This window comes from Ixodes scapularis, unplaced genomic scaffold (genome assembly GCF_016920785.2).
Source record: "Ixodes scapularis isolate PalLabHiFi unplaced genomic scaffold, ASM1692078v2 PGA_scaffold5__190_contigs__length_132052651, whole genome shotgun sequence".
NCBI classification, from domain to species: Eukaryota; Metazoa; Arthropoda; class Arachnida; order Ixodida; family Ixodidae; genus Ixodes; species Ixodes scapularis.
Genome location: NW_024609880.1, coordinates 79,748,437 through 79,772,478, shown reverse-complemented (window position 1 = coordinate 79,772,478; position 24,042 = coordinate 79,748,437). Strand labels below are relative to the sequence as shown.

The 24,042-nt window shown below is 41.8% G+C and overlaps 1 protein-coding gene and 1 pseudogene across 1 annotated transcript; both read left to right on the top strand.

The window, feature by feature from the left end:
- The window catches only part of LOC8050819, a 177,295-nt pseudogene extending 158,935 nt beyond the window's left edge, over nucleotides 1-18,360 (top strand).
- A 3,783-nt stretch (nucleotides 18,361-22,143) lies between these two features.
- On the top strand, nucleotides 22,144-23,615 carry LOC121838176. The gene is made up of 2 exons (XM_042294263.1): nucleotides 22,144-22,875; nucleotides 22,995-23,615. Exons 1-2 carry the CDS (start codon nucleotides 22,144-22,146, stop codon nucleotides 23,613-23,615), a joined length of 1,353 nt encoding a protein of 450 aa, XP_042150197.1.
- Nucleotides 23,616-24,042: the final 427 nt, after the last annotated feature.

The window sequence follows — 24,042 nt, the reverse complement described above, 5'->3', positions numbered from 1 at the left end:
TACTAATCTCTCACATGCTGAATAGAAGCTAGCACTACTCAGCCTGTGATACGTGGCACGCGTGTCCCGTGGATATCGACTGCCGTCTCTTCTTGAATAACATCATCAGTCTGAAAACAGGGTCTGCCTTTTTGGCTTGTGAAGTGCTACAGGTTTAACACAATCGTACTGATACGTTTGCGCTCTGCTCATCGAACATATTGGGTAATATCATATTTCGTGCAAAAATACAACTCTTGGGTACCTCAAAAATCTCAGCAATACCGGCGTGAAATTGCGTGGTTAAGTTAAAACCTACAAACAATGCATGGTTTTAGCATAAACCATTTCAATCTAGCGTCCACGAGAGACATATTAAAAGGCCCTGAAAAACTTCCAACACATAAACAAACAATCCAACCACCCGACCCCAGAAAAAACAAACCACGAACGTCAGCTACAATCCTCCCGTCCGCACACTGCCGCCGTTATTGCTTGGGCCATTAGCGTTACTTGCAGTCAGCGCTCCTCCTGCTGAAGCAATACGAGAATACTTCAAATTTATGCGCCTATAAAGCAGCGATTTCCCCTAGGTTCCTCTCGTATAGCATGGACTCCATTCATCTTTCAAGGGGCTGGAACCCGGAATCGCGCTGATGGCATTGATCCAATTCCAGCTAGTTGAGCCAACCGCTGTAAGAAAAATGCTATGTTTAACAAACGAGATATCACCCGGAGAGTTTAACCAGGTATTTTGATTGTTTCAATAATATCATTCGTTCATGCACTTGCTTTTTTACGGGCCGTATCATGAGCATAGTTTGATGAAGTGTAAACAATCCTGCCATTTTTGTGAAAATCGTATCTTGCTTGTTTAGCCAAACCTATTGATACACGGCTTACTAACTTAAAATAGAATATAATTTTGATAAACATAAAAATTAACATCGGGTTGCATACAATTAGTGACAAAAAGATTAACCCAGTCCTTATGATATACTACGCTGCCGGTGGTTATTGGTCCTTGTAATAAGGGAGCCATTTTTCGTCGTTTTATTTTTCTAACTGACCTGTATAAAGGTTCCAAAAACAAAGTCAATAATAGGGTAAGTTTTGTTGTGGCCCTTTTTATTTTCATCGTTGTTGGAATTTAGTTTCTTCACGTCCAGTGTAATTTTTTTTTTTTAATCTGATATATGTGCCATTATATAGTTATAAGTTGATGGGCGCACTGGAGCAGCTTAGTTAATACAACTTATTTGCTTTTCCAAGCGTCAGAAGTGATTGTGATCATAAAAAACTAAATACTAATCCTCGACCAAAAAAGAAACAAAAACGATCAGTTTGAAAAAAAAGGAAATTCCACGAAAGAAAAGAATCTTTAAGTTGCATTTCAGTAGCAATAACCGTCCTCTGAACCAATCATCAAAAGGTGCATGTTCCTCATGTTTTCCAAACCATAATTGGTATTGGCGCACTACCAGCGTAAAAAAGATCTTAATTTTACACTAACAAGGAGTGTGCAGCAAGAGTTTTTAGAGTCCAAAAGTGCACACTTGAAACTGAGGATATATTTGCACTTGGCAAGTCAGTCGTGATATGTTTATTGGAACGCACATGGTGCCTGAAGTCAGCACGAATCGTACAACAAAAATGACTTGGAAACTCGGAAACATCAGCTACGTATTCATATCAACAACGGAGATTCAGAACAAGAAAACCAAACACGAAGAAGCTCGACAAATATAAACAATAACAAAAGCAAAAATATAATATTCAATAAAGCGATTCATGGTGAAATACGATAACGTTACCTAAGGTGCAGTATGAGCAGCTTTATAATATGGAAAGCGCCGTGCCTGATTGGAGAACAAACCCAGGAGAGGATTAGGAGGCAGAAAAAGTGGAGCATGCAAATGAAAGGACGCACAAAGAGGAATATCGAGCTGAAAGAGAATATGTTGTTGCGCCAAGGACAAGTGGTAGATGACGCAGTAGTTTCTTCAAAGCAGCAACTTGGAATTACGTTCACCATGTAGTTTTTTAATGCTTTCTATGAGTAAGTTTGAGACGACAAAAGGTAGGAGACTATGAGTAACAACGCTCTTGCTTCGCTAAGCGCGAAATTATTTCTCGACTTTACGTTGTTATTTTTTTGTATTAGTTTTGTTTACCGGAGGTGTCCAATACCCTCGAACTATAACCAAAACATTGCAAAGGCTGAAAGGAAACAGGGAATAGAACGAAAATAGATTTGTTTGAGGTGAAAGAAAAATTGAGAGCGTAATACAAAACGAAGTAAAATGTAGATTGGAGTGCTTAACCTTGTTGTGCGGTTGTGAAGAAGGTATTAAAGTCAGTTTAGGATCACAATCTCCTTTGCATTGTTCATTCCAACATGGACAAAGAAAAGGGAATTACGAACCCCAAGCATTTTGTAATACCCTCGTCACTTTATTTAATTTTTATGTCAACGTCATTTCGTAATTTAGTCACTCACCATTCGCTAAACAGGACCCCGAGTCAAGGTAATAGATAAAAACGAAATATTAAAAACGTTTCCCTTCTCTTTTTTTTTCTCTCCTTCTCTTTTATTTCAACATCGAAGTTGAATCGGAGCCATGCTGTTTCTTTTTTGTTGTTGTTGGCATTGCTTAGTTTGTGAAGGATCTCTGGATCTTTGTTAGTGTTGGCTAACTAGCGGATTTCACAGGAGGGGTGCGTTAGCTGGAAACAAACCTTGACTTGTGCGTCCACCAGATCACTTTTTAACCAATCACGAGTCAAACATGGCTTAGGTTTGCGTTTCGACGTACTTTGTCTTTAGCTTTACTTCAGGGGTCAGTGTTATACTTGGAACAGCGTGATTTTGCGTTTTAGTAGCAGTGGCAATGTTACGGTTTGTTTGCAACCAGTAACTATTATTGCATTATATCTCTACATTATTTATTGCTTAATTGATGCTAAAAGTATGTATTTTTATTTATATCCCTGAAAATAAACAACGCTTCTTTGCTTATCACGAAAGGCAGAAGTTGAAACTAACAAAGCATATAAAGCATATGGGAACTTAGATAGTGTTACGTTACAGCAGTGACAAAGGCCACACAGTACCCAAAAAAGTAGTCGGACGCATGGTGTCCTTTCCGAACAAGAAACAAACATTTTACGTAAAACGGATAATATTTTTTGCTCTTGGAGATTTTCTTGTATTACCTGGATTTGCCCAAAAAAATTTAGGGCCCTAGGTGTCAAAACTTATTAAAATTACTTATTTAATTGTAAAAACATGCATAACATTATTTTCTACGCGAGCAAACGAAAACTGGTTCAAAGTTGGTTCAAAACCTTTATTTTTTTTTTTTAGATAAACAGTTTTGATAATAAAGTCGCAAATCAAAACTGCGTTTTTTTTTTTTTTTTTTGCTTTACGGCTTTTGCAACGATTAGGCAGAACCAGTATATTTCTGTTTTGTTTTAGAGTTAAAAATAAAATAAATAAATAACCTTCCCCGCGGTTTTAATATTTCCCCGCACCATATCAATTTGATTAAACATTTCAGCGAGTACACGGGGAAATTTTTGAATGACGCATTACCGCTTTGACAACAGCCATGGTTGTTGTTTGTCACCGAAATGTTAATTATAATATTGAAGCGAAATATTGCTGTTAACCATTCATGTGTTTACGTGTCAGGTGTGGGCTGTCAGCTTTGAACATATAAGGCAATATACAGTTATGTGTAACTTAACGTCGTCACACAAGCTGGCCTCCATAGAGCGCTTAACTCTTTTGTAGTGGCTCTTGTGTAATCTGCCAAGTCAATTTCAAACGCATTTTTGAACCAAACAAAGAAGATTTTAAAATGGAAAATCAACGCTTTGACAGTATCACTGGGTTGCTGTCTGCCAGTGAACTTTTATATTAAAACAGAATAAAGCTGTTCAGCTCTGTAGTGTTTATATGCATGTGTAGGCCGACAACTCTGAACATATAAGGCGATTTAGTGCACTGTGTGTGTTTGGCACTTTCGTAGTGACTGTCTTTTAATCTGCTTCCTCACTATTGAACACACTGGTCACTTCGCAGCCACCAGTGCTAACCAGTCCATATCTCTGGCGATTGGGGAAATATTTGTGTTCAATGTGTCTACTCTTGTGAGGACGTAGCTTTTTGAGTGCGAAGAACACTAGGTTCACAGTCAATAAAAGTTAGAATAACTACGACGAGGAAATATATAATAACAAAAATTCACAGTTGAAGTATTCTGACTTAGGCAATTCTACAATTAATTTTGGTTTTACGGTGAGGTGCAAAGAGAGCCGTAATTGTCTGCTCTATTGTTTTTATTTCCTTCCGCGTATGAATTAAGAAAATAAACTTATTGGCTGAGGCGCTAGAATACTACGATGAGATCCGTTTCTATGTAAATACAAATCACACTTCACTTGCACGTTCATCGTAATTGACAATATAGCAGGCGATTTTGGCAATTTATTTATCGCGGCAGAATCCAGTCTCAGCATATCCGCATGCTTTAGAAAAAGAAAATACTTCCAAAGCTGATGATTTTGACGGATGACAGTTTCCAATTTGCCCCTGTCTATCCCACTGGCACTAAAATGTGACGCGAGGAGGACACAAGAAAAGCAAGCTTTGTCTTTTATGATGGTCCAAAAATAAAGCAAAAAAAAAAACTGAAAATAAAACGAGGCGGATTTGTGCGCAAAACCCTTTGAGAGCACAATATAGGGGCAAGTTCTCAAGAGCAGTGACTATAATCCGATCTGCGGGATTAAGTAAAAAAATGGATGGCCTAAATGATAACATTCCTGGAGAGACCTGTGACATATTCACTGTCTTAATAGATAGGGGTTGTCTCGGCGGCAACAAAGACGCCCGGTAGTCTGCGAACCTAGCTCGAACACTGGTGGTAAACAGACGACTTGCTATCTAAGAGGAAACGAGAGGAAGCGAAGGTGTTCTTTAATACCCCCCCCCCCCCCCCCCACCCCCGCCCGCCCCTTATCGCCTCCGCCCCCAGGAGCGACCAGCCAGTCTAACACTACCAACTACAATAGCGTCGAACGCAGGCGAGTGCTCAATCACGGAGTGGGGTGGAGGGCTATAGATACAAAATTGAGTTTGGTCGGAGCTCTAGATCCAACATGGACGCTTGGTTGGAGTGACCGCCAAAGGCTGTAGCTGGAGGGAAAAAACGCCGGCGGCTTCCGAGGAACCTAGGAATCGAATTAGTTTCTCAACACTGGGCTATCTCAGATACCCGCCTTCCGCATAGGAGGTGGTTCGGGGAGGTGGGTAGGGCTGAAAGGTGGGGAAACCGTGTTGGCCCCAACCTCTGGTCTTCTTGGAGGAAGAAGTTTGTTTCGGAACGCCGCGTACCGAAACTCGTGGAAGTCTTCTGTTCCCAAGGCTGTTCAAAACTTGTGGCGTTATTCGTGACTAAAACAAAATTAAAAAAAAAAAAAAATGTTCGCGAAGGTTTGGCCGTGATTTGTTTTGGGCTAATGAACGTAGGTATTGCGTTAGAGGTGAACGGGAAAGGTATTATTATCGCTGTTGTATTACGTCTGGGGCATTAGGTAACACGGAAGAGGTGTGTTTTTTCTACTTTTCGGATGGCCTCGGGAGCAAGTTTATCGCTAATTTGTGAAGCAGACGGCCCACCAACAGCCATTGTTTATTGCTTGAAGCTTTTGAAGAAAAAAGCTAATATACATATTTGGGTGATCTGCAAAGTTTTTGAAGGAGATGTGGAAGCGAGATTAATTATTAGCAGATTGACAGCTTTGTTCTAAATTGAATTTCGAAATCCTGTAGGCACGAACCGATGGCCTCAAAGTTCTTGGGCTACTACAACCTACTGAAACGTCCTCTTGAACAAAATGTTTTTTTTTTTGTTGGTGTTGGTTTTGAAAGTGAGAATAAATAAGCTGACTAGTAAACACGATGGTACACATTTTTAGCCGGTTCAAAACTGGTGGGGTAGAAATTAAAAATTGATGCGGAGTTTAGTGAAACCGCCGAGTTAGGTATCATCTGATCTCAAGAACTGTTTTACGATCGCACTTCATCTAAACTGTTAAATGTTTTTGATTATTTTCTTAAATATTTGTCATTTTATATTTGTTGCTCTATTTTTATTTTATATTTGTTGTCATTTTATATTTGTTGTTCTATTTTTATATTTTGTTTTGTATTCATGCATAACAACTAACTCTTTTTTTTTGTTAAACTTTCTGCCCATATAAATTGCTGCAAGACCCCATCTTTTTATCTTGCATACCTTTGCAGTGTAAGACTGAAAAAAATAAAGCTTTGAAGTTGAATTTGAATATCCTTTCTATGGTTTGTTCCAACTTACATAAACTCGCAGAGAATGTTACCAACAAATTCAACACATCAAGCCGCGATAAAAACGCAATGTCATGACGTTCGTTTTCTTTGGATGTTTTTTTTTCGCCGGCAAATTAAAAGAGTTTTCTGAATACACATTGACTTTGCACTTTCAGTTGTAGTGTTTGTGTGTGTGCGTGTGCGTGAGTGTGGGCGTGTGTGTATGTGTGTGTGTGTGCGCACACATCTGCTAGCCTCATCTGAGCTCTGACTTATATTGAATTGAAGTATGGCTTGAAGCTTAGTAGAAAGCACAGCATGTTCTTTTCAAAGAAAAAAAAAACTTTTGACAAACAAACGGTGAGCAAGTTGCGGAACGTACCTGCCAGAAATGCCTACGATATGTTTTTGGTTGCTGCCTCCCAAAGTGACCATTTAAAACAAAAAAAAAACCTGGAAGACGAGGTTGATACACATTAAATACGCAAATGGATGTAACACTTTTCGTGTAACAAGTTTTTGTTTGTGTGTGTGTGAGTGTATTCTTCTTCTCAATAACAAATTGGCATGACCGGCCAACTGAATAATTTTTGGTTATACCTGCCTGCTGTTCGCGGGTTACGCCAACGATAGCCTGCTGGCATTTATGCCTGGTGATTGCCCAGTGGTTCAGTAAAAGCTGAAAAGCAGTGACTTATTTGAAATTTAAAGATTACAAATGCAATTCGCCTTGTCAGGAACGGTAAAAGGTGATAAAAGCGCAGTTTTTTTTTATATAGATAAAACATTTGAGTCAGTAATAAAAATATTTTCGTCATTTATGGCTTTTTGTCAATAATACAAGTGAGACATATTCCTTCTTTCTGTGCCCCAAAAACAACACTGTAATTTTTGTATAGGCTAAAGCAACGCTAACGTTACGGAATGTAGATATAAAAAGTGTTTAGCTCGATTTGAAAAAAGGAGTTTAGCTACAAGTGTAATATTCCCTTAGACAACTCGGACGGTTTTTATCCTAGTCTTTTTTGAGTAAAAAAAACTTTTCATACCTTGTTTTAATGTATTGGTAACAAAACTGTCCTGTATGCGTTATGCACGAACCGAAATCCCACTTTCTATACCGCAAAAAAAAAAAAAAGAAGTACTTAAACGTTGTTTTTCTTATAATAGCTCCAGAAACGGCAACTTGGATTAAACTACGCAAACATCGTACAAAAAAAAAAATTAAGTTAGCCTAGATGTAGTTTATCTTGAAAATTAATATGCAGAAAAGTACCTGAGAGAAAATTTGAGTACAAACTCTTAAAAAGTAAGGGGAGCACAGGGGTACACCCCTTTTCCCATATGTAGCATCCCAGAACTGCATTTGGACGTTCAGTCCAATGACATCGAGCAGGCGATACCAACTTTTACGAGCGGCTTGATAGCTTTGGATATGACGTACTAAAAAGGTAATGTGCCCCGTTTCAAAGACTACAAAACAAAAACCCTAAAGATCTAACGAAAAGCCCCCCCCCCCCCCCCCCCCCCGAAAAAAAAAAACGGCATTGTCTTACTGCAGTTTTTAATGCGGTCATTAGCTATTTTAATAAATTGCATCGGCCGACTATCAAGTCTTTCTTGAAAGTTGGTATCGTCGGTTCCACGTCTGTGGACTGAACGTCGAATTGTTGTTTCGGGGTGTTACATATGGGACAAGGGGTGTACTCCTATACACCCCCTATTTCTTAAAGTGTAATATTGTAAAAAAATAGTGTAAACATAATTTGATATCCGAAACCAAGACCAAAGGATCGTAAGCACGGAAAGATATGGGAGATCTTTCGCATATCCATAAAGACTCTCTACGGATAGAAGCTAAGGAAGAGGAGGATATGAGAGCGCACGCATGGACGTCACCAAACCGAGCTCTGATGGGAACGATTATTGGCTAGACGCGAAGTTAGTTGCCTTTTCTGTCCCTACTCGCTGTTCGCGAACGCGTTTGAACGTGAATGCTAAACACAAGACGCCACCGATCGGCGTTGGAATTCGTTCGAGGATTGAGTAGACAAAACCCCTACCTTGGCGTCTTCTCATCAATCATACCTACCAGCGCTCGGTGTTCCAACGCCCCAGCCCATTCTCGTTTCCTCCTCTCCATCAGTTTTGACTTCAATAGTGACTACAAATCTGAGCGAGGCGGCTCTTTTTGAACGCTGGATCTCGAATGGACGTCTGTTGCATTGCGCCATGCATTCGACTGCGCGTACGCGTGCTGCATTTGCACGAGAGGCCGATGCGTTGTCGAACCGAGGAAGCTCGTATTGAAAGCAGCTGATTGACTTGGCGCCAGTCGAGAAACTTATTGCAGATTGGTCATTAGATTCACACAAAGGCTGCATCGCAGCAACCCGGTCCATTCTGTTCATAGCAGGAGGAGGACTTCTGAGAAGTTAGCACGGGCCAGCAATTTTTTTTTGTTTTGTTTTCTAATTGGCATAATCTGTTATATTTCCAGCAACTTATAGAAATGTGCGCGAGAGTTCGTTTTTCATATTGACAAGCTCGAGATCAAATTTCACCAAAGTAAAAAGAGGTAATATTAACACACAAAAATGTTTCCCTGTCTAAGTGAAAGATATCTGGAACCCCGCAAAATAACATATAAAATTATAAAAAAGGCCTTTTTCCCCGCGGTCGACTGATAAACCAGACGTCTATATTTATATTTATGAGGTCCAGTGCTGAGGTCTCGCGTAGGAACGAGCGTTGTTCCCAATTCGTCTATTTCCCCATTCCTTCCTTTGTTCTCTTCATCCATCCTATTGTTCCTGGATGCTATACGTTCGAATTAGCCGCGAGGGGACATGGTGAATGTGCGCTACGAGTCGACCATTGTCCCTGACCGCCCAGGGAACACGACAAGCATCCCGCGAGAATTCGCCGATTGATGACCACGCACGCGGATAAGGGGAAGGCGAGGGACCGCGGCAAGCATTCTGCCTCCCTACCCTGTTTTTTTAGACTTATTTTGTTTAGTTTTTTGTATGGCTTGAGGAATTCGATTTGCGAGGGAGCTATACCTAACACGAACACAAACAATCAACGGCGCTGTGGTCCTCGCTTTTGCTTTTGAACGTAGTTTTTGTTGTCACTATGTTTACTGGCTGGCAGAGTTCAGGGGTTTGCATTCCTGCAAGAGTTTCGTAGGAAGACAACACCGTGTGGGCTGCTCGGCTCCAGCAGAAATGTTTTGGCCGCGCACATTTTTTTAGGTTCAGACGGGTTTCTGACAAAAAAAAAGAAGCTTGACCCGTCTCATTGAAATCGACTAGAAGTGGTTTGTTGAGTTGTTTTTAATGCCTGAACAATTGTGTGGGCGTAATATTGATTGATAAATTGTATATGTGCGTTTTTAGCACGTTCGTCCAAGGATCGAATGTTGTTACCCAGAAAAGAGGGGTAGTTATAACTCTGATCGCCTTTCACTTGACTATACTAATTAATTTTATACATATATTTATAGTTAACTACTCAGTACCGGCATAAGCTTTTAATATGACTAAAACAGGGCATATATTTCCGTGCCTACGTAATTAAAAACCTTGTGGGTGGTTGTTTTTGTTTAATTCAAATGCAATCGCTTCCCATACATGAGTGCCACGCCTTGAAGTCGCTCTCGCTAAATGACGCATCAAGCTAAATTCTAAAAAAAAGGTTTGTTCTATAGTTGTTGAGGCACCGCCTAAAAGAATAGTGAGCGACGCACAGGCTGTCAACTTTGAAAAGCTCACGACAATGCCAAGAGGCCCAACATAAAATCAAAGAAGGCAATGTAAGAAAAGAAAATATCGAAAGCCAAGCATGCAAGAATAAAACTTACGCATATGGTTGTAAACACACGTCTAAGAAAAATAGTGAGAAGCATAACAAAACCCTGTTATCATTTAGAGCCCTTTCCGCAAAGTCTTTTTGATGTTTGAACCTTTACAAGTTTTGAATTTACAAACTGACACTTTAATAATTGTTACTCTCTAAGGCGGAATTACAATGAACAATTACTTTTCGGCTTTTCCTACTTCTTATTCCTCAAGTAAACAAAAGTTTTGATAGGCAATATAGTGTTGTGGAGAATTATAAAAACACAAAACAGAAAATTATTTATTTTTTACTTCATTTGAGTCGTGCGTTCAAGTTTATTTTGCTCGCTACGAGTGATGCAGAATATATTTAAATATAGTACGTACAACTAGAAAGGAAAAAAAAACATTCGTTTAAATAAATAAAAGTATGTTTTTTTTAGTAATTAAAATAACGATATTGGTGAACGACTTTACATCACCTATATTACTAACGTTCCTAGAGATATTAAGCATCTTTTAGTGGAATGTGTGTTCTTACTATAGTGCATTTTTCGTTTTCTAAATACATTCTATTAGCATAATTCCAAATCGGTGCATCACCGGCGTAGAAATCGAATGACAAAACATTCAACCAGAGTAGCACTTATATATACAACATAAATGTATACACGGTAACGTTTAGTCTTTCTGTGGCGGAAATCACATAAGCCGCAGAGAAGTGTGTCGTAGGAAAACTGTCACTTCATCAGGCTAGCTTCTCCCTTGGGCACAGGGCTTTCCTTGGAACGTTTCCTCGCTCCTACTTTGTGAAAACACTGAGGCTTACTGCGACAGTGTTTCCGAATTAGAAACAGAATCGCAAGACGTTTCGTGCCAGCAGCTGAGTATGATGAGAAGAGGTGGGAAAACAGCTTGAACAAAAAACCCAACAAAAACTTTTCCCACCTTCTGTGAACATGTAACAACCGGTTGACTCATGCCAACGTTTGGGTATGATGTTCTTTCCTGGGTAGAGAATGCTAAAGAATCATGAGCAAATAACAAAAATCTACCTTAGATCAGTGACGAACTATGTTCCACGTAAACTTAAAACGCAGAGGAGTTCGGCTAACACCGATTTTTGCCAGAAAAAGGTTAGCCTTTTGATAAATGCCAGTGCATTGCAATTATTTGTGCATTTTAGACGAAAATAGCTGGAACAATAACCAACACTCACTCCCGAAGATGTCTAGGTTGGTCGTTCTTAAAAGTTTAGAGACGAACACCTTTAATAAAATTTATTCTCACAACTATTTAAATCTTATAAGGTAATATTCGGGTATATATTATATTTCGCTCAGTTTACTCACTTTTATGATTAATATTGAGTTTTCAGCCTGGTGCTTCCCCGTGAGATAGTACAAAGGTGGTGAGAGAGTTGGTCAAATACGTGTTTAGGTTCCTACTAGTCTTCAATTTGCTAATGTCTCCCAGTACCTTTGTCAGACTATTTGAAATTGATATGGCCTTTTAACGAAAATACTGATGTATTTATATGTACGTAAAATTGAAGAAGTACAAAATAAACGTGCATATTAATTAAAACTGAATGCCTCGGGCACATATAATTAGCGCATTCAAATTTATTTCATTGTTGGGTTTTCTTAGTAGGTTGCAAAATAAACGGTGCTTTGAAGCTATAGACCAACACGCGGCCCTGACGTCAAGCAGCTGCGGTGGCGCTGTCGATGGCACTGCGCATGCGCAGACGCTTCACTTCTCCCGAACTCGGTTTCTGCGCGAGCGCAGTGCCCACCTGGTGTGGGCAAACGCGGGCTTGTTTGTAAACAGTGTGTCGGTCTATAGGCTCAATCAACATCAAAATGTATTGGGTACTACCAAGCGTCTTTTTTTGCGACCGATGCCTTACCATATATATATATATCAGTGTGTCGAACCGAAAAAAATACGGGTTCGGTTACGGTTCAGGTTCAGGTAAAGTTATTTCGTTCCGGTTCAGTTCCGGTTTGATTAATTCGCTCCGCGAACCGGTTCGCGAACCGGTTCGGAAATTATAAATGACAAATTGCAACATCAAAACAAATTACAAATAAAACATCTGAAATCAGCACATACGAAACGGGATACATCGTAGTGTAAGGCTCAGGGATTTCTACCAGGAATGGTTTCTTTATCTGCACTCAAAGGTTACCTCACCGACGTTTACGCATTCGGACTTCATCTAATTGGGTCCGACGCAGTAGCTGTAAAATCCGCGACCTCCTTACAAACCCACTTGCAAGTAGAACTCGCTAACTATCCCGCCACCTCGGCGTGTAAGCAATTGAAGGAACAGTGGGGAGAAAATACAGCTTTTTTTATTTGAACTATCCTTCGGTAACTCAAATTAGACCCTTAAGGAAGTTTTCATTAAACAAGATACGAAATATAGAAACACTTCACCGAACGCAACGCCAGAAGGACGTAATGGGATAAATATTAAAACAGAAGAGTTCGCTGTCTCACAAATATGTTAGCTTCTAAGTGCCTCTACGAAACCGGATGCATTATTATCAAACTCCACAGCCTTTTCTTTTCTCATTCCGATGGAAGCAAGCTTCAAGAACTCGCGCGTTCTAGAAACGTGTTATGAAATGAGCACGCAGCAGCATTTAGGATTTACGAGATTATAGGAAAATAAAATTCCGTGACGCGATTTTTTTTGTTTTTTGCACAGCTTTCCAATTCTTTTTCTTCCGTGCAAGCCGCGACTAGCGCAATACTGGTTCCTATGTCAAGATTAATGGATGCAGCGTTTGTCAAGATTCATGAATGCAGCGTTTATATTCCTAACACTGAGTGGAGAAGAAAAATATGTAAGCGAGGTGTGTCAGTTGACGGCACTTAAAAAACAAATGGTATTGATAGCACATTCATTATCAACAGCGCGTGGCCGAACCGTTTTGACATGAGCCGGTGACCGTTATTTTTTTTCCGGTTCAGTTCCGGTTCGGGTTCATCGCGATAACAATATAACGGTTCGGGTTCGGGTTCAGTTCCGGAAAAAATACCGGTTCGGTTCCGGTTCGACACCCTGATATATATATATAGAGATATATATATATATATATATATAATGGGAATGGAGTGAAGATTGGCAAGTGCAGCCGTAGTAATATTGTGAACGAAAAAAGGAGAAGGTGATTATTGAATTTATTACATTAAAGTTAGGGAAAGGGAAATGGAAAGAGAGCTGGCGAAAACTTGGGCCAGGAGCGGGGATTGAACCCGCAACCTTCGCCTGTCCGGGGTTAAGGCGTCGCCCCGGACAGGCGAAGGTTGCGGGTTCAATCCCCGCTCCTGGCCCAATTTTTTGCCAGCTCTCTTTCAATTTCTCTTTCCCTAACTTTAATGTAATAAATTCAATAATCACCTTCTCCCCTTTTTGTTCACAATATTACTAGGGCTGCACTTGTCAATCTTCACTCATTCCCATTATATATACGGGGCAGCCCGTCCCTACGGGGAGGAGCGGTTCCCTAGATATCTTAGAATACGGGCCCTTTCCGAGATTTGCAAATCTGAGATGACGTGCCACGTCACTGCCGCTATTCAGAACTAGCGCGGGCCTTAAATCACCAACGGTTGTCGTCTACCCAGTTAAGCGAATTCGAAACTAATAGTACACAGAGAGCTGTTCAGAAATTGAGTCCGCCGAAACCAGTGGCCGGGATGGTCTCGCCCCGGACAGGTGAAGGTTGCGGCTTCAATCCCCGCTCCTGGCCCAATTTCTAGCCAGCTCTCTTTCCCTTACCCTTTCCCTAAATTTAATGTAATAAATTCAATAACCACTTTCTCCCCTTTTCGTTTACAGTGATACTATTGATAAAATATAATGCTAGATAAAATTGAGTTTTTACGATTAGGCTCCTCCCTTAGTCACACAGCCTGGAATTTTCGTAACAAATGTAAATTATTTCTAATAAACTCGTAGATTGCTAAATTTGTGTACACAAGGCAGGAATGACAATTTCGAAAGGGCGGGAAAAATAAAAAGGTCCCTTTCTCATTATTCCTCACTAACCGACGAAGTAGTGGACAACAAAAGTTTTCATTGAACAGGCCATTCCGTGCTAGTAGAAACCATTCCGCGCTAGAAGAAACTACTGCGAAACGAAGGCTGACAGCTGGGCACGCGGCGGTCATAGTCGCGGCATAGTCGCGGCAGACGCCAGTGCGTCTGCCGCGACTGTGATGTCACTCCTCTGGAATGTGCGGACCGATGAGTCGCGCGCGACGACGGCGGCTCCGGTGCGCCAGCTGTGCGCCGCGTGACAGCACTGCTCCTCGCGCATGCGCAGACCGGCGAGGCACGCGCGGCGGCGGCGGAGCGCGCGGCGGTGGCGTCTCCGGCTTGCCAGCTGTGCGCCGTGTGACGTGACTGCTCCTCGCGCTTGCGCAGCACGGAGAATTGCTCATTATGCGAGCCACGCGAGACTGCTCAACCTCGGCCAGTGTAGCTCCCGCTACAAAATTACGCTTGCCGTGATTCCTAAATTTTAATTAACTCTTTGGTGCAGCATAGGTGTAGAGGATTGGTCAACTGTGTGTTAAGGTAACTACTACCAGTCTTCAATTTGTTGAAGTTTTTCGGATACGTTTGTCACACCAGTTTTGCCTCTCGGACGTAAATTACATTGGTGAACATTTTGTAACGCTCCCGCAAAGGCTGTCGTCTGAAACGTACATAACCATACAAAAAGCTCCCGAAGTAAAGGGCAGTGTCCAAATTATTGTTCCATGGGCCAGTTTATACACGCGAGAACAAGCATTGGTTGGTGCTCTCTTTTATGTCGTGTGTGTCTTCTTTCGCTCCCGTTTTTTATGAGCTTTGTTTTTACGATTAATGACTATCAACTAGCCCGTTTTCAACACTTCTGGAAAATATAACATGAAATAGTAAAGAATTGATCGGTCCCTATACGATTACTCAAATAACGTCCCACAAGGAAATGTCGCACACTTTAGGGACGCATTTCTAGTTTCACTTATGACATTTCTTTTAATCACTAGAGCGCTCGTTTTGACCAAAACCCAGTGGTGTGTTTCGTTTGTCAGCTATGGGGAGAGAGGAATAAGGAGGGGATAAAGTATCGCTTACGACGCTCCCATTGGCTCGAAACGCCGACGTTAGCACGCGTCAACCCCTCCCCTTTTTCTTACTCTTTCTTCGTAGCTGACAAAGTGAACGGCACCGCTGGGTTCTCGTCCAACGAGCCCTTTTGTTTTCGTCAAAGTCACGCGCACTGCTAAAGCGGAGCATGAGAGGAGGAGGCGCCGAACAAAACCTCCTAGGGAACAATGCCTCAGTGCTGAATGAGATGGCTTAATCCAGAGAAGGCCAACGATGGACACAGATTGGAAACAAGTGCTGCGTCAGCACTCGGCTTCGAGTCAAGTGTAAACTTTGAGCCGAACGCTGACGTAATCGTCGTGTCCAACATGGGCCCAACGTCGGCTTTCTCTGATCACGCTATCTCATTCAGCACTACGGCTTTGTTATCTGGGTGGCGGATCGCCGCGGCGCGGTGGAATGGGGGCGCAGTGGCGTCACTAGGGGCGTGGGCTGTGATGTGTGTGTGTAGTTAAAAAGATGACTGTTGTTTTTTTCACTAACAATATGGATGCAGTTTCTTCTACGAGTGGTAAGGATGTGGTTCCTTTTACGAGTGATATGGATGACCGTATCCAAGAGCGTCGACGTCTTCTGGCAGGCAGAGAGTTCAAAAAAGGGGTGAAAAAATTACTGGAAGATCCATTGATGGATTTTTAGGGAACCCGTTAGCATGACCCTTGGGAACGCCACACAGGTCCCTCCTTCTGAAAAGCTAACACTGACCGCATAATGAGGCCAAAAAGGGGCAGCAAAAATTCAGCGAGCAAAACTGAAAGACATAAGAAAACTGTGAAGGGGTCAGCGTTAGCGTTTCCCAACCGGGGACGTCTGTGAAGTTTCTCAGGGGTCGTGCTAACGCCTTCCCTAAGAATCCACCGATAATTCTTCGCTATTTTTTTTTTTTTTTTTAGATGACACTGCAGGGGTTTGTAAAGCAGCTGAGGGCGACTATTGAAAGAATGTCATAATCAAAAAATGAAGTTTTTCTATTTTAGCGTGTCCGAGGTTATTGAAGAACGGTTTTCTGGGCGAGAAAGTTGCATTCCTTTTTCGCTAGCTTTAGAGCAAGAATCCCACAGAACAAGTTCAATCTGAAAATATTCCCTCCACCAAAATAATTTATTTTGTCTTCGTAGACGCAAGCATCAGAATCTAGCTGGCATCAGTAGGCAAAGAAAAAGGCGTGGCAAACGTCAGCTGAATACTGTCATGGCATCTAGATTTTCCACGAACTTTAAAAAGCAGAAGCTTGAACGTTGGGATGCAGCCAATACAACATAATTTGTGTTTTCTCAGAATAAGCGCGCGTGTTGGCAAGAAACATTCAGGTATTATTATAGTTCTGCCCCAAAGAAAACCAACCCTTACAAGATAATCACAGTACAGTTCAGATTTAGTTCAGGCATGAGTAGTTCGAGAAAATTTATCCAGTTTTGAAAAAATAGTGATAAGGGGCATGGGTGCTTCCACATTTAAAAAAGCGCATCTCTAACGATATTTTCCGTTTTAATCACGGAAAGCTTGAAAAACCCATGACATAGCTAGTCCTGAACATCGCATAGCCAATGCGATTGCGTTATTAGCTGTAAAACATATCAGAGTATGAATGAAGAAGCGAGAAGATAATTAGGTATGCCCCACGTTCCTAATATGTCCGTGTCTATAGTTGGCAACTTAAATATTTTGCCAGACCTCGGGTTTCATTCTGCGATTACATAATAGGTATACAGCATTCAGTAATAAGTCACAGGCCGTCGAAAGCAATCTGCCTGTTTCACCAGTCAGCTCTCTGTCTAGCATCCCGCTATCACGGATAGAGAGAAAGCCAGAAGATAAGATGCAGGCCTTGGACTGGTCCGCGAGCACGTATGTTTCATCGCCCTGTTGCCTAAGGGGTGAGCGTATCATTGCGCATTGCATTTATAGCTGCGCGAGCCCGGTGGTCAGCGTGAATAGAGCTAAGAGATATTTTCAATAATAGAAAACAAGCGTTTTGGTAAATGAATACGAATACTTGAAAGAATAAAACATAAAGGACAGGGATGAAACCATATTCGTAAAAAATGAGTGAGAGTCGCAAGAGCGAGCAATATTCAACGTGACAAAAAGTACGTAGAGTGCGATGAAAGGAATGTTTATTCAATTTCACTAAGCTGCGAGAGTCAGCACATCGAACAAACGGGGAGATACGTTAACCATCGACTCAGGGAATAGAATTTGAAAGCCTCAAAGGCCTCAAGTGAGTCTTCTCACGCAATCGTCATTCACAACCGCACGTGCGATAACTGCACTCTTTATTTGTCTGATACTATAATACTGAAGGGGGGGGGGGGCACACCAAATCAACAGATTTGGGGAGTAGACATTGAATGATTTGTCATGGGACTGCCAACAACAATAAATGAAAACCTTATATATTACCGACAAAGAAAATGGACAAATTTGTAAAACCAGAGGTGATTAGATTACTGACATTTCGTCCAGATGTTAGTGGTGTTTAAAATATACACTTATAGTAAATTTCCTTTTACTTCACCAATTCTCTGCTTTTGCCCTTCGAGAACGTTGAAAGTTTTCAGGGAGGCTCAAAATGTTGAGTAATTACTTTGTGTACTTGTATATGTTGTTGCTAACTTAAAGAATTTTCGTTTCCGTTACCGTCCTCTATATCTTATATCTTTATGTAATTGTAGATAGTTTAAGCTTCCGCCACTTTCGACGCCGAAACACATACAAGTATGATACATGAAACTATTCGTTCATCCTATAAGCTTCACTTCTGGACAGATCAATTACACCTCATGTATAAACGAAAACAAAACATTTTCATCATACCCTGTGGACAGCGGACTAAGCAGGCGTGGGTTGCTTGAAGTTCAGCTAACAAGTTCATCGTAGTGAAATAGAACCATGCAGAAAAACCGTGTTTGCATCAGAGTTTTCGCGCTAATGTTTGAGACGTGAACCACTGAGTCTCCTGATCCGTATAAATTGCTACGCAGGTGAAAGGACCGGCTTCGTAGGACAACGATGTGGACATTCGATTACGAATGGGATTTAGGAAGGGTTTCATAGAGGCCTGTCTGCCTCTAAACTTTCGGAGGGCTGTTTGCCCTATTCGATATAATCAGCGTTCGAGACTTCTCATGGGTTAGTCGCGTTAATAAAGCGGTTATAATTTCATGTGGGCACGTAGAGTGCTACCATGATCCAATGTTGTGATTAGGATAAACATTCTTTTTTTAAAGAAAGGTGATGTCATGAAAAGTGCGCACGAGAATTTAAAAGCAGGGGCAGGTTGCCGTTCAAGTTAGTATCTGATCATCGATCCATTAATGAAATGAAGGTGACGTCGCCCACTTATCGCGAACAAATGCGGGATTGTCTGGACGCGAATATTTATTAGGACTTTGCTAATCCCCAATATCCTCGGCGTAATAAAAAAAAAATGTGTTGCCCGCGTAGCATATATTCCTCATGTTGATTCAAGTGATGCTCATAAAAAGTCAAGTATTGTAGTTAACATTATTTTGCGGGTACAAATTAGCATACAAAATGTACTTTCGCCAGTTTCGTAAAGCTTTGATTCATTGGATCATGTACATTTCATTCACAGGCATATTTTCGATTATTTCCTTCTCGGAGACCATGCACGATAATAAAAAAAAAGTGCTCGTTATGTCCTCAAATGTGGCTTTTGATTCTCGCAGGAGATAATGATACTGTGTTTCTCAAGCTCATAAACAATTATAATACATGTACACGTGACGAGACAAATAGTGAATGGATTTCTTGAGCACTACGAGCAAATACCTCGTACCAGCACGCGTCGTATCGCGTTCCAAGCGACGGCGTGTGCTTCCAAAACACCTCTTATTGAATACATTTTGTTTCTTGTGCAATTATACGACATATATAAAACGCCTTAAAGTCAATGTGGAGGTGTGTAGTGGTTACCATACCCCTTCCAGGACAGTGGAAGGCCCAGAGCTAAAATCATGACTTAGCCGTTTATTTCGACTTTCGGCGGTTTCGTAAAACTTCGATTCTCTCCATTGCGATGCGTCTCTTTTGGTCGCCATGGATGAGATCCGAGCTTCCACAGTTCGGCTTGTCTCGAACTGCGAGGCGTCGTTGGAACGAGGGCGGTTTCCAACGGCTATCAATTCGATTGTAGTAGCGAATGGGGTTTCGCGCTGTTTCGTGGAAAACACTTTCCCCATTGCGTCGTGGAAAATAAGCCTTTATTCATTCTTTCCGCTTAAAAATAGCCCCACCCACACTCCGCAATAAACAGCGGCGCAGCAGGCGTCCGTGCCTCGCTGCTCATCCCCTTGAAGATGCATCCGCTCTGTGCACAGTCTCCAGATTGGCTGTTTTGTTGCTGCAGTTCCGGATATGCAAGCAGTATAGTTATACTTGGTGGTTGTTTTTGTTGTCGATTTGTTTGCGTTAGTTTGAGGTTCTAAAGGACATTGTTTTGAGTTGTTCCATTGTTTTTTGTTTTGGATCGAGAACAAAATGAAGTACGGAAATGCGCAATAGAGATCGTATGAAGAAGACGTGGCAATTCCTTTTTTCCCCGAATGATTGTGTGGGAGGTGGCGCTGGAAAGAAGCCAGGACGAGTTCATTAGTCATTAACGCGTTACTTTGAGTAGTTAGTTAGTTTGGCAATCTCCCGAAGTCGCAGTTCGTTTATTATTGTGTTGCTTATTGATGGTGCTCTTCGAGAATAAATGACGTACACTGCAGCCGGGAGCAACTCGAACGAATTGTATCTTTCACAACAAAGAGACAGAGGGTCTGAAATTCATAAAGAGTCCTCATATATAATGACAACTTTATTCAAATCCACTTCAATTGCCGGTCAATCGTTTTTAACGTGAATGTACTGAGGTTCAACATCAATCCTGTATTTTGGTTTGCCCGTGGTGTAGTTTGCTATTCTCAAAGTGGTCGGCTTACTCGAATGCGTGCAAAAATTTGTTGTAAGGGTATCCTTTAAGTAAGAACGCAATGTGAAACACGAAGCGCATTTTCGAGGAACTCGAAGCCGTTGAATGTGAAGTTTGATTCACTTGACCGGAATGCTAGATGTGGCTGGCTTTCTAGTTCTTTTTCTCTCTAGGGTGAATCAGAAAAAAGGTCTGTCCGTATCCTTGAATCTACGCCGTCAACAAAAATCAAAACGTTTGGAAATCTTGCCAAACCTTTTATATAGGCCGTTCATGTTCCGAAGTCGATGAAAAGAAATGGATGATGTTTTCTGGTATGTATTTTGCAAATACCTGTGGGTTTTGGTGGTTTGTTTTTAACACGATGCTAACGACTTGATTATCGATAAAAACCTTTCATGAAAAACTAGAAGCTTATGTCTACGAGTAAGGGGCTTTGTCTAACAAAATCATATTTGTAAAAGGATTTTTTTTATAATTTTTTTTCATTTCTGTTTTATCCAATTTTGTCTTTTTGACAGGAACAGGTGTTTACCTTAATTTATCGAACCGATCTTGTATTGTTGACACCGATGGATGTTTATCGTTGTTTTTCAAACACAATCCAAGGTGTACGGCCTACTCATAAGTTGCTGCCTATGATTACCATTTTCAATTGCTCGGTGACTTAATATGGTGTGTCATCAGTTGCTCAGCGCTTCACTAATTGATTCAGATTGTATAAAAAAACTCTGCAGTACAATTTATTGTAACAATATTTTGTGCCTTGGTGAAATAAATGCATTTTTTTAAGACTACGAGGAACGTAAACACGATATATATCAAAATAATTTTGCTAATCTTTCAAAGTGTAATATGCAGAGATATCGCGCACGGTTCAACAGTAAAACCATGCAAAGTATGCCATGCCAATTATGAAAATATGTTGTATAACCGCGATACTTTTTTTTTAAATTACGGTAAACAATTTAAATGTGCTTATAGTTCTCTCACTGTCTCTGAGATCTGCATCGGAAAGTTGCTAGAACCGGTGCCGTGTCGATCTTTCTAACTATAGGGGAGAGTCGGGAGGTTTGGGACGGTTGGAGGAATGGGACAGCTCGTTTATCTCTCCAGGAGTTAGTTCAAACACGTTCATCGGCTGCTCACGAGATGGCGCTAGCATATCGATAGCCTGGCTGTAATGGTGGCCGTCTTCACCGGACGTAGCTTTCTCTGACTACAACTCTCGTTTTTCACGTGTCAAAAGTAAGTATCCGCTTACTCAATTACACCTCTCTCAGTTTTAAACCGCCCTGCCTATGCTGATACCAATTTTTCTTCGAAAACACGCGTTAGGGTCGTGCTTCGTGCAGTAACAAGTTTAGCCCTAACAAGAGAATTTTCGCCATTGAATGTATTTTTCGTTGGGCGAACCACCTGGGGAGGAATGGGACATTTGAGTCGCGGGTGGAATGGGACAGTGTCCCATTCCTCCCCACCATACGGCTGGTGCTGTGTCTAGCGAATAAGCTTCAAAGCTGCGCCGCTTTAGTTCCGAAAGCAGTCATTTTTTTATTTGTTACTTAAAGTGTACAAATGCTTGGTGCCGTGAGGTTAAATAACAGACTGGCTGTTTCTGCGACACTTTACGTTAAGACGCGCTAAACCAACGGGGCATCATAAAATGCAATGTTTCTCCACTAAAAAGGTGTGATTACTGTACACATTTGCGAGAAACCCGGAATAAGCACGTGAATAATAGGCAGCAATATGAGTGCTGCTACGTGCATGCAAGGACGTTAAGCGTGCTTGGTGTGCGTAAATATTTAAATTTGCCAATTTTTGATCCATTTCCATTTTCAGGAAGATGCCGCGGGTTTACCAGAGGAAGCATCCCGACAGAGCTCAAACATCGAACAATCTGATCCTGGATGGTGTGAGATTGGTCTGCGATGAAAAGAAAAGTATAAGAGACGTAGCAGAAGCTTTTGAAATATCAAAATCATCGCTTGGCCGAGCAGTGAAGAAGTACAGAGAATGTGGTGACACAGGTGGCATCATGTTCAAGTCCAATTTGGTCTACGGAATTGTCTTCACAACAGAAGATGAAGTACTCTTGAAAGAATATTTGCTGAAAGCAAGCAAAATGCATTATGGGCTTACGAGAATGCAAGTTCGTTCACTGGCGTACGAGTTTGCAACAGCCTTAAAGAGGAAGTGCCCGGCGTCATGGGAACAGAAGAAGGTAGCTGAAAGAGACTGGTTTATGGGCTTTATGGACCGCCATCCCGAGCTATCGCTTCGATCGCCAGAAGCGACCAGTCTGGGTCGGGCAACAAGCTTCAATAAGAACAACGCCGATGCTTTCCTTTCAAACCTGAAAAGTGTCTACGACCGATACAAGGTAACTCCGGACCGCATCTACAATTGTGATGAAACGGGCTTCACAACTGCACACAACCCACCAAAGGTAGTAGCAGCACGTGGAGAAAAGCAAATCGGTCAGGTTACATCCGCAGAACGCGGCGAACTGGTGACTGTTTTGTGCACTGTCAATGCCATCGGAAACGCCCTGCCACCAGTGTTCATTTTCCCACGCGTGAGGTTTAAAGATTTAAAGTTTAAAGCCTCGGTTTGGCAAGCAAGTCGGGCTGGATGTCGAGCGAACTGTTTTTGCTGGCGTTAGAGCACACTGTGAGACATGCGAAATGCTCGAAGGAGGAGCCAATTCTCTTGATACTCGACAATCATGAAAGCCTTGTGAGCATCAACACCATCAACAAGGCCAAAGAGAGCGGAGTCATCCTGCTGACCTTTCCCCCACACTGTAGCCACCGCCTGCAGCCACTTGATGTGTCCGTGTACGGACCATTTAAATCTCGGTACAACGCTGCTTGCAATGATTGGCTCATAAATAACCCCGGGAAGACCATCTCCATCCACAATGTTGCACAACTAGTTGGATCCGCCTACGTATTAACGGTGACACAAAAGAACATAATCTCGGGCTTTCAGAAAACTGGAGTTTGGCCTTTCAATAGCGAGCCCTTCACTTCGGATGACTACATGATGTCATCAGTCACTGACAGACCCTTAACGTCCGTAAACGGAGAGGTGTCACGACAGACGGCCACCATCACCGAGAAAACGGACAGCGCAAGCCGACTGGAAAGTGATTTGAACTTTGAGACAAACGGCCATGGAGCTAGCAACGTCCCTACGGATATCTTCCCACCTACTGTCGCCAACGCAGCCTCGACGTCAACTGCATCTCCCAGCCGGATTGTTCCGAGCGACCTAAGGCCCTACCCTAAGGCTGCACCGCGTAAGACAGGGTAAAATGGAAGGAAGAAAGGTACGACAAAAGTCCTTACGGATACACCCGAGAAGGATGCGATTGAACAAGAAGCTGCAGAGAGGCTGGCACGACAGAGTCTGAAAAAAAGAGCGCTTATCACAGCTAAGACTGTCGCCACTACCCGCCCAAAAAAGAAACGGCGACTTCAGAAGGAGTTCAGTTCTTCAAGGGAAGACAACACTGTTGCCGTTGCATTTGATGATTCAGACAGCGACATGTCGGGTTCCGATAATGAGAGGCGGGACATTTCTGAGGCCGATTGCCCAAACAAAACTTTTCAAGTGACAAAAGGCGATTTTGTCCTTGTCAGATTTGGTAAGAAAAAATCTGACGTTTATTACACGGGTAGAGTCGAAGTAGTGACAACATTGACATCAGTGTCCAGTTCCTTCGAAAGAAAGAAGAGAG